The sequence below is a fragment of the Diadema setosum genome, chromosome 8, assembly GCF_964275005.1.
Source record: "Diadema setosum chromosome 8, eeDiaSeto1, whole genome shotgun sequence".
NCBI lineage: Eukaryota > Metazoa > Echinodermata > Echinoidea > Diadematoida > Diadematidae > Diadema > Diadema setosum.
Window position 1 is genome coordinate 13,242,020 of NC_092692.1, and position 15,430 is coordinate 13,257,449.

The 15,430-nt window shown below is 39.3% G+C and overlaps 1 protein-coding gene across 1 annotated transcript in view; it reads right to left on the reverse strand.

Annotated features, from left to right (window-relative positions):
- Positions 1–15,430, reverse strand: part of LOC140232278 (cytohesin-1-like) — a 72,359-nt gene that overhangs the window by 36,705 nt on the left and 20,224 nt on the right. The window contains exon 5 of the mRNA XM_072312409.1: positions 4,013–4,131. Within this exon, the coding sequence (XP_072168510.1) occupies positions 4,013–4,131 (119 nt within the window). The remainder of the gene's footprint in view (positions 1–4,012; positions 4,132–15,430) is intronic.

The following is a 15,430-nucleotide window of genomic DNA, read 5'->3' on the forward strand; positions in this document are numbered from 1 at the left end:
TTAATTTGTTTGAAGAATATTTTGGGCTTTTATTCCAAGAGAACGCAGTGGTGAGAATTTTCACACCTGAATCATTGTAAACACTGATGTACTATAACAGTGGAAATTTTTGCAGTGGGGTATTTTTGCACATTTCATGCAACATAAAACTGGTGCCAAAATAAAGGCAGGCAAAATTTTTGGGTTATTATAGTCGAATGTAGATCTAATCGTATTCTATATTTTGATTCTGCAGAATTAAAAACATACATGAAATTCATCTTACCCAGCCAAGCATAAAAAAAAATTCCACCTTTACAGCATTGCATAATATTATCTTTGGTCACTGCTTTACACTATGAATTTAATACACAATCATGCATTTCCATTCTGCACACTGTCAACATGTCAGGTTGACATGAAAAACAGAACGTTCTTCGTATCAAGTTACGTCTAGCCAAACAATCTCGCGACATCGTTGCTCATTTCATTGTTTCAATTCCTCCTTGCGGGGGAAAATTCTGTTGTTTTTCTATTCATGTTCTCAGGGTACCATGTGCTCGATTCGTCGGCGAGTTCAAGCTGCCTTAGCCCGAAAGAAGCAATTAGGTTCAAGGAGGAAGAGGTAATTCTCGGAAGGATGACCACTGAGCTTACATTACATCTGCAGGCAGTCTTTACCATCACTGATCAAAAAGCAAAAACATATCGAAATCTTCCACTGAAAGAAAAGGTAATAGAAAAGAAACAAGCACACAATACACAACACAAAACGAAGCAAAACATGCCTCCGCACTTTCCCTTTCAAGTAACGTGAAAGAGGACATCGTGGAATGTACGTAAGCATGGCTTAGACTGAAAAATAACTCCAAAGATCAAATTCAGAGTCTGGACATCTCCAATGAAATTTCATTCTTTGCCCCTAACCATACTGATGTGATATATTAAAGTCAATGCAACATTCTGGAATACTCCTGTATAAATTCAACCATGCTGTTGTCATTTTTTCTTTGTTCTTTGGGGGGGGGGCAGGGTAAGTATAATAGCAACATATAAAAGAGTATAAAGGGTCTTTACATTAAGTGATTCATTGTATAATTCTTCCAGTTTAGTCAGGGTAATTTAAAAATGTTCTTGGTGCTTTAACTCAACAATTAGTCCTCTTGATTGCATGTACATAAAAAAGTTGATTTATATTTTCCGTGGGGAGGGGGGGTAGGGGGAGGGGATGAGGTTTCTATGACAATTTGACAGTCTATTCCATTTAATAAATCATACATTGTTCCAGTAAAAAAAAAAAAAAAAAAAAAAAAAATATATATATATATATATATATATATATATATATATATATATATATGTGTGTGTAATTTTCAATGTGACGACATATTATGAACAATAGCACATCTCAAATAGAATGCCACAATTACGTTTTAAGTACTGTTTTCATTATCAAAAGGAGCTTTGACAAGATTTCTACTTCCACGGATATATAATGTATGTGTGCGAGTTTTACTCAGCGGACCCCCATCCCCATCCAACCCCCTACCCCGAGCAATTTCTCTCTGTTCATGTGACTTCGGCACCGTCTACGACGCTTCCTCTCTCCTCGCTGGCAGAACAGTTGGTTTTATTTCGCCTTTCCCCATCCAAGCTGTGTGACCGAGTGTTCTATTTCTGGAATGAGGGAGCCACGCGAGGAGAAGAAGACCTCACCCTTGGCTGCAGACAGATTCCTAGGGTAAAAAAGCTTTTCTTTGGAAAAAATATGGCGGCAAAAAAAGTCCCCATCACCTCCTTTGATTCCTCATCCTCTTCACTCTCTTGACATAAGATCTCTCTCTCTCTCACTCTCTTCACCAATCAAAAGGGGAGAGGCCCCCAGGGCTCAATAATTCCTCCATTTTTGCTTTCCTTGTCCAACTCCGGACAGGAACTTGAACTTCACACTTGGCACATCTGAGACTACAAAGACTTCAAGTGAATCAGCTGACACAATATCTTCACCATTTTTTGCGATTAAAAAGAAAAGAAGATATCACTGCTTTTTCTTTGAAGTATTGTAGTACATTGAATTGGCAATGCAATGTCACTGTGATATTTGAAGTGCATTATGCGACAAGTTTTTCACATCATTCGGCGAAACTTACCTGTGAATTTTCAGGCATGGACTGGGGTATCAATTCTATCAAATCATTTGTGTACCTCAGGAATAGCAATGTCCCATGAGATCGTAAATAAATCACAAATCACACTGGTGCCTGATATTCACATTTTTGCAGCAAAGGACTGTTGCATTATGCATTTCATGGCACTATAAATCATTCTAAACAATTGTGATAAAATTCATAGACAATGCCGAGGTAGATTCTAGGCTTCTCATGAGTGTAAGTGTGAGTGCTTGTGTGGGCGTTTGCATGAAGCAGTTGATGCAGTCAAAACAAAGATTTGTTGTTTGCGGTTTTACCTAGTGGCAACACTTCATACAAACTTCCTATCCCACAAGCCCTCCCAAAACATTTGCCCAACTCATCACTAATTCTGACTGTCAAATTGGCAATGTATCAAAGACTATACATGTGCAAGCAGCACCCCCTCACCTTGGGTATGTGCCTCTTGGAGAACATCTATCTATAAGCCTATCTCTTAATTTAGCACCCACGAGTATGACAAATTTAATCTTGTCAGCTGATCTTGCCTCTCCACAAGGGAAACGAAAGAAAACAAAAAAGAAAAGGCATAAAACAATTTGCCTGCCTGCCTGCTTGCCTTCACCCGTAGCCAAAATAGTCGCAAGGCACGAGATCAACATTGGCATTTGCACGTCAACTTTTTCAGATGGAAAAGATTATTTTTGTTATTAAAGAAGAAAGTAATCAGCTTCATTCCTTCCTAAGTTCAATTAACAAATTTCCAGAGATACTCTTGTACGTTTTTATATTAGTTGCCACATTATTCTTTACCATTACACTATAACAAACAAAAAGAAGAAAAAGACCAAATATTGAACCCTGTGTCTTTACAACAATTTTTGCCGAAACATTTTAAACTGATCTACAACTCAAGAATACTTTCTTTGGTAATGCTGCTGTCACATAAAATGACTTCAGAAGCATTCCAGTTCTTCTGAAAGTTTAAACTTTTCTAGAAACATTGGCTTTTATTCTGGCATGAACAGAACAGACTGACAAAAATGGCCTCAAGTTATTCTCTAGTTGTTTGTCAGAATCGTGGATGCAGTGTCATTTCTTCACAATTTATCTCTTGCATCTCGCTGCTCACAAGCTTTATAGAAGAGCAAAGGAATGCATATAGGACAATCAGGTGTTATCAGAATGGCTGAGGGCAAGACTACGCTGTAAGATCTTCCATATCACAAGAATGTGTACGGATATACTTTTCTCGATCCATCTTGCATCCTATACAGCTGTAGGTATGGAGCAAATGCTTCGTCCATCATATAAGTCTTTCCAGAAAGACCTTTTCATGTCTTAAACGCATTTCCAGGAGCAGAAGCGAGACAGGACCATCCCATCAGCAGTCAAATAACCATGGTAGCAAATTCTGAACTGTTCACTGTTGTGCCATGTTACTGTATAGGCCATGTATTTAGCGAGTCTAATTTTTCTCATATTGGGACTTCTCAACACTAGCTTGAGTGGTTAAATTCGCGACTGGGGAGTACAGTCATGAACAGAAAAATGTTTGCTTGCATGTCACATCCATTTTTCGATCACAGCTAAAATTTTTGTGTGTTGTTGAATTCACAAACACTGTACTTGCAAAATTCACAAAAGTATTGACTCGAAAAATATATGGTATATACAGTGCTTCACAGGTGTTGAGCTGGTTATAAGTTTTGCTCGATACCAGTCTACTCTTACTCTACATGTCATTGATCTGTGTCCCTCATTTCAAGGCATTTATCTGATATGACTTTGAGCTTTTTTTTCGATCAATTCTCTCATTATCTTACATAGAGTCCTCTAAAACTGCCCCATGCAGCTGGGCCAGGATCCACCCACAATCTTACTTTTCCCCAAGGTAGTCCCCTATAGCCGTCTTGTTCAGGCCCTCGCCCTTGTATAGAAACTGTGCCACTTCTTCCGCTGTGTTCTTGAGCAGGTTGTTCTGAATCAGGTACTCTATGCCCTGTGGGACAGACAGAGGATGGTGGTGGTGGTGGGGGGGGGGGGGGGGGACAGAGAAGGAAGGGTAGGAGTGGTGTCCGTAAGGAACAGGAGGAGGAGATACGTAGAGACAAAAGGGATGGAGAGGGGAAAGGAGAGGGGAAGAGGGCAAGGTGAAAAGGAAAAAGAGGATTAAGGGAGGGAAGAAGGAATTCAGAGAGGTGGGCAGAAAAAGCAATGAATAATAGAAATCAGAATGAGATCAAAGAAAAGAAAGAGTATCGGGTCACACGAAGAGAAATGTGAGAAATGGGCAGGGAGGTAAGAAAGAGAAAAATGGGAGAAAATTTGATAAATTAAATGACATAGGTAATAATACTTTATAAAAAGAGATAATGCATACATATTTCACATAGATAAAAATGGTAATTAATGTACAGACTCCTACACAAGCATAACTTATTAAATCATGCCCTGCATCATTAGATGCAGATCATAAGACAATGATTCAAATACCATATTGCACAATAATGACAAGAAGTTGAGGAACCACCTCTGTTTTATCTTTCTCTCTCTACACGTACCTTGATCTTTTCTCAGCAGGGAGAAATTGCGCAAGTGTAGTTCATGAATAATTTTGATGGGGACTTGACTGTGGTGTTAGTGGCTAGATATGTTCACTAGTTCACCTAACCTCAGACTTTTCGTTCTCTTCACACCTCTTATCTACTGTTTAACACATCAATGGCAGGTGAGCGGATGCCGCAGTTCCACGTTTGAACAGGTCTGGATGCATTTGGAAGAGTCTCTCATACTACCATAGGTTGCCTGCTGCAAATCATGATGCTCCTGACAGCAATCAAGGAGGATCATGTTTTGGTTGTCATGGTAACCATCCTCCCCTGACATTACGTTGCCTGGGAGTTAACTACAACAAAGCAGTGCACCTGTGCGTAAATGCAGGATGCTACAAAACTCATTTTTCTGCTTCGCCTGGGGCATCCTCCACTTACTCTAAAGCAAAAAATTCCCATGCTTATCCTATGCCAATCTGAGCAAGCGAGAAAAACATCTTTCATAATAAATGCCTTGAATCTATTGAATGACTGATAACAATAATCTTGTACGTTGCTGTGATCTCCCAGTCTCTTCAGTGAGTTCATTCTGTTTGCTGAACAAGGGTTGCTTTTCTTTTCTCCTGAAAGTTTGAGTCAAATCTTATGATATTTATCACAATGCAAACAGCCCTTGTGTGTGCATGCAAAGTGCATGAACTTAACTGTATTTTGCTTTAACTCCATTGCAACCACAGATTGTTGCTTCATCTTCATTCTCTGTCATACATGAACTATTTTCAGTTCAAACCGCGTTTTGAAATACACTCCACTCGACACTGTTCCGAACTGCTTCTGAAGCAAGTCTCCACACGGACGTTTCAGAATCTTTCAAAGACTAAGGATTCCTTCTCACCAATTTTAAGTCCATCCATTCTACAACTGTGAATCTTTCTCGATAAAGTCCAAGCAAGGAAGGGGTGAAAGAGTATTCAAGAGCAGGTAGCGGTTCTCTTCGCTATGATCTTGAAATTTAACAGCCATAGGTTTCTTCAATCTCTTCACCCCTATCTACCACATGCTACAAAATTTGCTTTCATGTTTTGTGTTCCTACAGGTTGAATTAGAGATCACTTTGTTTTCTTTTTTTTCATGCACTGTGTCATCTGTCTCCTACTGACAGGAAAATCCTAGTGATGTGCAACAACAGCTGCACAAAGTCTAGGAACAGGACACCGAGCATTAACGCCAACCGAAGCGATAAGCCATCACGACTGGACGCGAAGACGGAGCAGCCAACTTCCTAGTAAATGCTTCCAGCTCGTGCATCTAGACAAAAGTCAAAAACCAAAGGTTCACATTGTCGGGTTTCGGGACTGGAGATGGAAGACTGTAAAAGCAGTGGTTGGGTGGAGTGTCTTTTTTTTTTTTGTACCAATATTCCCTCACTGTACCACTCTTCTACATTCAGCTCTCATTTTTGGATGTTGCTCAAAACAAAACTACACCACATCAAGGACATATATATTGAGCCTTATACAAATGTAGGTGCATATAGATTGTGAGAGAGCTTACGTTACTGTTTATTTTACAAACATACATGAGCTGAGACGGATGCACTGCATCTGAGAAGGAGAAAACGGGGAAGGAAGAAACATTTCCCGATCTCTGCGAAAGAACTTGGTATCAGACACTTCGGAAGCTGTACAATTTCCTCCCACAGCCACAAAAGACAATACCTAGTGATAAACGTGTCAGGAAAGAATGGTAATGTGCTAACAAGAGCCAGTCCCCCCCTTCTTTTATTCTTCTTTTTTTGCATCAATTTCCTGAGAAACAGGACACACTTCTAGAAATATCAGAGCCTACAGGTTAACAGCCTTAAAGTTCGATAGACCGTATTTGCCTCTTTTCATAAAGCGTACTTGTATAATCAAGCTATATCATCGTTGGCTCGACAGAAAAACAAGCACGGTTAAAATCTTTATGGTTAAGGAGAATCTGTTCTACATGGATCAACTGTACGTTTGAAATTGCAGAGTCACAGTTTTCTTTTTATCACCTACATGGATACCATGAAATAACTCACTGAAAAAGGGCTAACTCTATCCTAGAAAGTGTGACTCTCTTTCGAAAGCAGGTAACTGGCAATGATAAGGCACAGCAAGGCCTTATTAAGTCATAGAAAATATGTATTGGCATCAAGTTTTAGATGTAATCCTATTTGTCATAATTCTTAGTAACAAATACATGTACTCTTTGAAATTTAGTCAATGTTTTTCTTGGGAAAACTGAAATTCAAAAGACTACTTCGTGTTTGTAATCTTCAGGAAATATCTATAGTTCTACTTTTTTTTCTGGATTTGCATGCCTATCATTGGGGAACAAAACAGGATTTATTAATCATTTTATTAAAATCATTTGAAAAGATAGATCTATACTAAGATATAATAATAAAACTCTATACACAACATTATCTGAATATTGCAGTCTGCACTCCCATAAACGGAAAGAAAAGTTCCACAGATATTTGACTATCATATTTAAAAAAAGAACGAAAAAAAAAGAAAAAAATGGCCCACAAAGAGGTCAAGGGTCATCAGCCAGGACATTGTGAAAGTACAGTTTGAAGATTATGTAAAATTCCTGTGATTTCATGCACCTGTTTATGTTCAAAGTTTAATTATATGAGTCCTCTTTCTGTTAACCAAGTACCAGACCTGAGCATATATCTGTGAGCACTGTAATCACACTTAATCCAGCTCAAGAGGTCTGAAACTTGTGAACCACGACAACCATACACAACATGCCTTCTTTTTCCCTCCTGAACATTTTGCACCATGCAGGTGAGCGAATACACAACATTTTTTATTCAAAAAGAAAAAGGAAAAGAAGAATATGCAGTAGCTTGTAATCAGGAGCCAATCATGCATGCCCATTGTGTGTGTGTGTGTGTGTCAGTGTTGGTGTTAGAGGCAAGATATTACAGAGCACAATAGCATGTTTCCCATGTCAGTTTAAGGTTCAAGAGCGCGGTGCGACAAAACCCTTTGTCAATCCTCCGATCCCTTTCTTGAAAATCCCTTCCCCCTCCTCCCTCCCCCCTCCCCCCCCCCCTCCCCACCCCCACCACCCAACTCCCTTAAAATCAACTGACAGGGATCTTTACAAGAGGCTTCAATATTTTCACATTATCCAAATGAGTCGTGTGGTTGCTGGTAATATGAAAAGAGGAGAGAGAGAGGCCAGGCCCCATTAGCACATCACCTGAGGCTAAAAAGTCGTCTTCACGTCAGCCCAAGTTTAAGCACACAATCACAAGAGCGGAATTGGGTAGGGGGAGTTCCTCCGCTGGGCCGCTCTGCACTCCGAGTGGCAGACATGCTGCCCCACTGCAGGGGATCATGTTTCCCCGCTTTTGTCTACCTCGCCTTTGTCTAGCCCCGAATTACTCTGCTCTGAGTGCTAGACGGGTTTTTTGATGAATAAAAAGCATTTTTAAATTTGGGACAACAATGTATGGAATGACAACGCGCACATTACGTGATGGCTTTGAACGTCTTTTGTTGAATATCCACGTCGCTTCTTGAATCTTTGCCTATCACCTCACTCTGTCTTTGAAATGGGGACGTTCACAGACTTTGTATGCTCACACTTCCTGGCAGGAACTAAAATGAGAATTACTCATGAACTATCCATTTTTTACAACACAACCTTTAGCCTACTACCCATATGACAAATTCAAGAAGGATTTCCGGTTGACACGGAAAAAAGAAACTCCTTTCATTTCATTTCCAGTTTTTCACAGAGCACTGTCGGTCGGCATACGCTCTCTCAAAGGCCAATGTGTCGATGGCCCCTTTTTATTTTTCTGAGAAAGCATCTCTGTCAACTTTAATTTGACAAAGCCCCTACACTTGACCAGGAGATTGCAGGTCGTTAAGAAACTGGATTAGCTACTCTATGCAAACTGTGAGTGCATCTACTACGTAATCGCAAGCAAAGGAAAGAGCTGCGTGTGGTACCCATGCATCAGTTCACACTTACACTCTTTCTGCTCTTTAATAAGACAGTGTGAAGAGCACCCAGGCTGTTTTTATTTTTCATAGAAAACAGGCTCTTTATTGGACCAAATCCCCACACTTGGCCTGGGAGATTACTGGTCTGTTTCCTACAGGATTAGCTACCCACTGCTGACTTCTGTAATTTGACTAAAAAAAAATTTATGACGCTGCCTGTGTAGCAAAGAGATTCAGTCAATTTGTCTGGACAGCACACTGACCCCATGGATAAGTGGCATTAGTCTGAGTCATCTAGACATCATGATATTAATGGTATTACTCAACATTGTTTCCAGTTAGACAAGTTCTGCTCTAAACTGTGATAGTTCTATAGGCTACTGAGTCTCTGATATTGTATGAATATTAGACCATAAAAAAGCACTGTTGATATCATAAGCTAAATGCTGCAAAAAAGCACTAAAAAATATGTGACTGTAGACCTACATAATACACCAATGTTTTTCTCAATAGACAACAATGCTTCAGTAGAGTAGACTGGACTTCAGTAAACAGTTTATCAGCGTGGTGATTTTGGTCTGTGGTATAGGCCTATATATCTTCATGTTGACAACAGAATTTTGAAAACTTTTGTACATATCTGAGTGAGTCAAGTCGGGCGACAGATAATCTTTACAGACAGGACTGTGTGCAATCCGATGCATTTTTATCCAATCAAGTAAGAATAAAATGCATGAAAGTTTTCTGCTGTACTTGCCTTCTTCCGCCACCTACTCCCCCCCCCCCAAAAAAAAAAAGAAGAAGAAGAAAACAGACACTACAATACATATACAGGGTTCGAAATTGGCGATGGTCCCCTGGCCATTGGCCACCCGAAATCACGTCGGACTAGCTCAAGATCGAAAAATTCTGAAGTTACCAGTCCGTCTGGCTAGCCAAAATATTGCTTCAGTGTCAAAATTGATTCAGCGGTAGTCCGCCTGGCTAGTTAAAAAAAAAGTTAAGTGCGACCCCTGCATATATGACAAAATAAAAACAGACATCAGTCCCCTTGAACACTAGATGTTCAAAATACTGAAATTTTATATTCAAATGATCACATAAGCACCTTAGTACTCCGTATACACATGAGAGCAATTAGTGCTATAAAGGTGCTACAAGTTGGTTTATACAATTTCGATTACTGGTGATCAGCTCAACGTTTGGCACACTATTAGAGGATGTCACAGTGGAATACTGAATAACAATATCAATACGATAAAGAGCAAGCAAGTCTTTGACAATATAGTCTAAACTACATCAATGGTAACGATCTGTACAGACTGAATTATCAGACTACCGAGATAGAAATTGAAAGAAAAGAAGGCAAGAGAGGCGGAGGGAGATAGCGAAAGAGGTTAGTGATGAATCACAGAGCTGGAGTATCACAACTGAATGGATAGCAAAGAAGGGGCTGTCATGTAGCGCTATGCTTCAGTCATGCATATCCTCAGTGAATGTCTTGGAAGCAGGTGTATCAATAATTGTGTGGGTATGTATACATGTACTGATATGTGTGTGTGTGTGTGTGTGGCTGGGAGAATCATTATACTCCACAATAATACAGCTTGCTGTAACAATCAAGTCAAGCATGCAGTTTACATAAAGAGGGTTCTCAATTGGTACTAATTATGCACCTTTCTTTTCACTCTGAATAACCAGCATTCCATTTGAATTCTTGTTTCACACGGCCAAATTGAACAGAAATGGAGGAAAAAACAATAACAATGATGTGTCAAGGAATGCTCTTTCACACAGGAATGTGTCAGGTGTATCTGCAAATTTCTCTGATGTGTCATCAACAACACATTGCCTTGGATACATATGAATACCCAGAATAGAAATACAATGCCCCCTTTTGTTTTTCTTGCGACGCCCTCATCAACAGTTTGTCCCATGCCATATTTAGTATCTCTGATGAATGATGTGTGAATAGGCCTTTGTGAGTACATGTACTATACCATCAGCAGGTTGATACTATTCAATGTAAAGGATGAATTGCAACCTATACACTTCCATGATAAAGAGGATGAATATATCCCAGATATCTCTCACCAAATGATAAAACTACCATCCTCTTCCAACAAAATAACATCCTCTTTCGACAGAATAACATGTTCTTTTTGCTGAACTTACCATTTTTTTTTTCAGCTTTACGCAGAAGTAACACAAGCTTTGGTCTAAATGTAATATTCAGCACTCTGAGGGACACCATTAAAATCACATGCATGCATTTGGGTGCAGAAAATGGAAGAACTGAATGAATGAATCAAAATATTTATTTCCTCAGCAACTGCCTCATGTCAAGTGTCAAAGGAGCAGATACTCAAAGTTTACAAACTGTAAATTCATTGCTCCACGCTTTCACTCACTTCAAATTCTACGTCACAGAGGAGTGGCATATTTGTTTTGTAAATACAATACACAGAATCGGCAAACAAAATTAAACACACCTTGGACAAAAATAGCCTGACAATCCTTTCATCTCACATCATATTTTTGAAGATCGAGAGAGGGCTGACGGATGTTTACAATCCAAATAAAACAAAACTATTATCTCCTATTTTATACACAACAGCAAATATGACAATATTTTGACCACTGTAAGAAAAATAAACATGTAAATGACTACAGTCGTCACAGCAACATAACATTTTGTGCCAAAGTGTAGTAGAAACACGAAAAATTGATCTTGCATTTCACAAATTTTGAGCCATATTTGTGCTACCCCACAGGCCTGGCCACAAGCGAAGGGCAAACAAATGTTAATTTCATATACACAGTCCTTTCCTTCTTTTTTTTTTTTTTTTTTTAAGTGAGGTCGTTGCTAAGCCTTACATGTGCACAGAATTCCTGTGGTCAAACGTCGAAATTTTCCATCGCATATTTCTTTGGCAGGCTGTAACCACACTGGAGAATTTTACCGCAGGCAAGATTGCTTGTGTTCTAACAAGTAGGTAAGTGGAGACGTACATGTCTCTATTAGTAGAGTCATTTAGCAGACAAGAAAATTGCCCTAAAGCAATATTTTGACGATCAAATCTCTCACATTTTTAGCAATGGACACATAACTGCATTCATTTCACAAACCAGTATTTCTGTAATATCCTCTTTTAATAGCAGGCCAGTGTGCGGCAAAAGATTTTTTTTTTCTCAAATTCACCTTGTCAACATAGAGAAGAATGCCATGGAATTTGCATTGTCAAACAATAGGAGTCAAAACTATCATATTTTCCGAAAAGTACTTCCTGTTTAAGATGTACCAATGTTACAGCTATACAAGTAGTTGTAGTTGTAGTTGTAGTTGTAGTAGTAGTCATAGCAATTTGGCTCTGTATTGACACAGCATGAAAGTATTCTCATAAGAGCTACTGCTTATGGACAACATAACATCCTTACTATAAACATGGTTAATTCTAATGAATTCACTGATAAGAATTCAGCATTTTGGGCAATCACTGAGTTCATTTGGCTCTGTGATCCACACAATAAGCATAACAATTAGAAACATTGAACAAATGAGTATATATTCTGGCTCTTTCCTAAAACCTTGCCTCTTCTCCCCCTAATCCCCCCCCCCCCAAAAAAAAACTATCAAAACAAATAAAGAGAAAAGAAAAACAGAGGCATAGAAACTACTTAGATGTTAATATAAAGTATCCATTAAGGATGAAATATGTGTAAACCACAGTAGTAAAGTACACTGATGAGCTGTGCACAATATATTGTACCTGCATTTCAGGTAAGCCCATGTACCAAATATTATGTTATTTAGGAGGGTACCTGCGAGCTTGCCTCAACTGTTGGGATGGGACCCGAACAGGCCAAATGCAGGATCCCTGTCAAAATATTGACCAAGTAATTATCCAAACATGGACTGGGTTCCTTGAAAAGTGGATGAGTGACCACTTTACTGACCCAAGGCCACAGGAAACAGATGGGCAGTGCCCTCCACTGCCCACACATGAATTGCCTGCAGCTTGATCGTTGTCCATCCCCAGCCCGTCTTGCCGCTTTCAAATTATCATATCATTTTGATTTGATTGGGGGGGGGGGTGTTCCATTTCGACACCCCAAGTTTACAAGCCTGCAACTCACTCAACAGACAGAGGAAGTGAGCTCAGATGTTGCCATTACTTCTTCATCCATGCAAAGCATTTTTATGACCAAGTGCTTGCCTCCATAAGGGGGTATCTCACTGAGCGGCGAATGTTTGCGAACATAGCGAATTCCAGGAAATTTTATGTTTCACTAGGGTTTGTTAACAGTTGTAGTCAATTTTGTAAACAATTTATTGTCGCAAAGAAATTTTGAACATGTTGAAATTTCTTTTTTGCAACAAGAAAAACTGTTTACGTCGATGAAAACTGTTTGGGAATTTGATTGCAATTGTTTGCAAATTTGAACACAACTGTTAACGAACCCTGGAATTCCCTAGAATTCGCTACGCTCGCAAACATTCGCAGCTCAGTGAGATACTCCCATATTGACCAGAAGAAGGTCATGCAGCACATATAAATCTATAGATTGCCGAAAGGTAGAAGGAAGACTACCTGCAGTATGTACCTGCATAAATGTATAATACTGAAAAAATACAGGATATCAAATAATTTTTGCAATCCATTTCAAGGATTTTGGTGAAATACTTCTGGGGAATGATATCACCTTCTTTGTGGCTTCAATTAGCAGAATACTCTCCATTTCTCTTTTGGCTTGTTGTGTTCATTTTTTATTTATTTTTTTTAAAGATGAATACAACAAAATTTGATACTGCAAAAGCAGGGGTATCGTGCTGATGTATGCAGAACTGGGTATTCCATTGCCTGGTATCTTGAATCACAAACTATATCCCAACAGAAGGATCTAACCCTACAGTGTGCATTATTTGTTTTATAGATGTTGATCCACTGATAAATGGGTGGTGTTTGCCTTGGTGGGGTCCACATTTGTGGTGGTGCCCTGAGCTGGAGACCACATTAACCCTGACCACATGTTTATTTGTTGATACAGCTCTTAGTAGCTGCAGTTTAGTCCTCCATACACTGTGGCCTGCAAAGCAAAGCCGCAAACTCACACGTAACACAGTTTCAGTGAACTCATAATTTTACCGTGATGGTAATAAGCAACTGCCCATACAGAGTCAACTATGTACTGTAAAACATGATATATTCGCGGCACGAAATTTTCGCGAATTGCCACTGGCGTTCAATGCATATAGTGTAGATAAGAAATTTCGCGTGCATTTTAATTTCACGAATCTTGGCGCTCGCGAAATTCGCGAAATTAAACTGCACGCGAATATTCGTTTTACAGTATGTATACTGTATGCGCATCTCCTGGCTTGCCTTGGCGCAGTTCTCCATTACTGCTACCTTCTTTCATTCGGCCGTCCAGTGGGGCGACTGTTTTTCACTACATAATTATGTAGATGTCCAGGAAAGCTACACAAACAGTTAGTGTTGCCCTGTGGCCTGTGTAAGCCTGGTGATGTAAAATTGACGTCAGCAGGACAACGTTGCAGTTCAAGACTGTTTTGGATTTATTTCACAGCAACACAAAAGACTTGCCCACATGGGTCAGGCAAGGGTGCAAACTGTTCATAGACAAAAGCCCTTTCATATTACTTGCCCAATAATGACTTTCAGTTGCCCCATGCAAGCTGGTAAGTGGGTTTTAAATAGAACATTAGTGTTTGGAATTGGAACATGTCTCTTGTTCCAGGGCAAGTAGCACCAACCAAACAGTGTCAATGAAAAACTGGAGAGCAGGAACCCTAAGGCTCAACTTCAAATGTGAATATTAAAATACTTATCACTTATGATATGTAATGGCTAGAAATATGGTTTTGCTTTCTGCAGAAACTTGACATTTGACTTTCAAAAAAAATGGCAGGCAGCCAAAATATTGCATTTTGTGAATCTTTGAATGGCCTAGCTCTACTCCTGTCTGTCACATTGCAACTTAGACCAATATTTTCACTTCACTCTCCGTACCACCAGCAACTGGTTTGCGCACTATCTCAATAGCATTTTGAGATTGTGATCGTGAAAGGGTTAATGCCAGATGCAAAGCAGGGCATTTGTGACTCTGACTTTTTCCCCACCACTTTGTGAAAACACACCCAGCGCTATCGAAATTAACCTAAGTCACCTCTGTTTATTGTTTATCCTTCAATGAGTCAAAACACAGGAACCCAAAGACAATAGATAGTAGAGCAACTGACTGTGCCATATGTTCTCTGATACTTCAAAATGTTGACTTTTGGCTCTTTGGCATTCCATACTGCTGAATTTAATATTCTGGGGTTCCATTCCATAAAAAAAAAAAGTTGCAAAATGATAGCAACTCTTGCTGCATTGGCAAGCGCCATGGTAACAACAAGAATGCTGCTTTCTGATTGGCTGTTGCAGTTGCCATACTCATAGGAATTTCCAACAGCTTTAATGAAATGAGACCTAACTGCAATCAGAGCAAATGTTTTAGTTAAATAGTTTGTAACATTGTAAGTCTTCAAATTACAGGTGTTTATCGCCAGTTAATCTGATTTTCCTAACCAGAATACAGTTGACTGCTGTCTCCGTAGTGTATGTTGTGGTGTTTGTTTGCTTGCTTTTAAAAAACAAGAATGACTGAATTTGATGTCAATCACAATAACATCTGGCTAAATCAAAAACAGCACATGAAAAATTTCTTCCACTGGTCAATGATA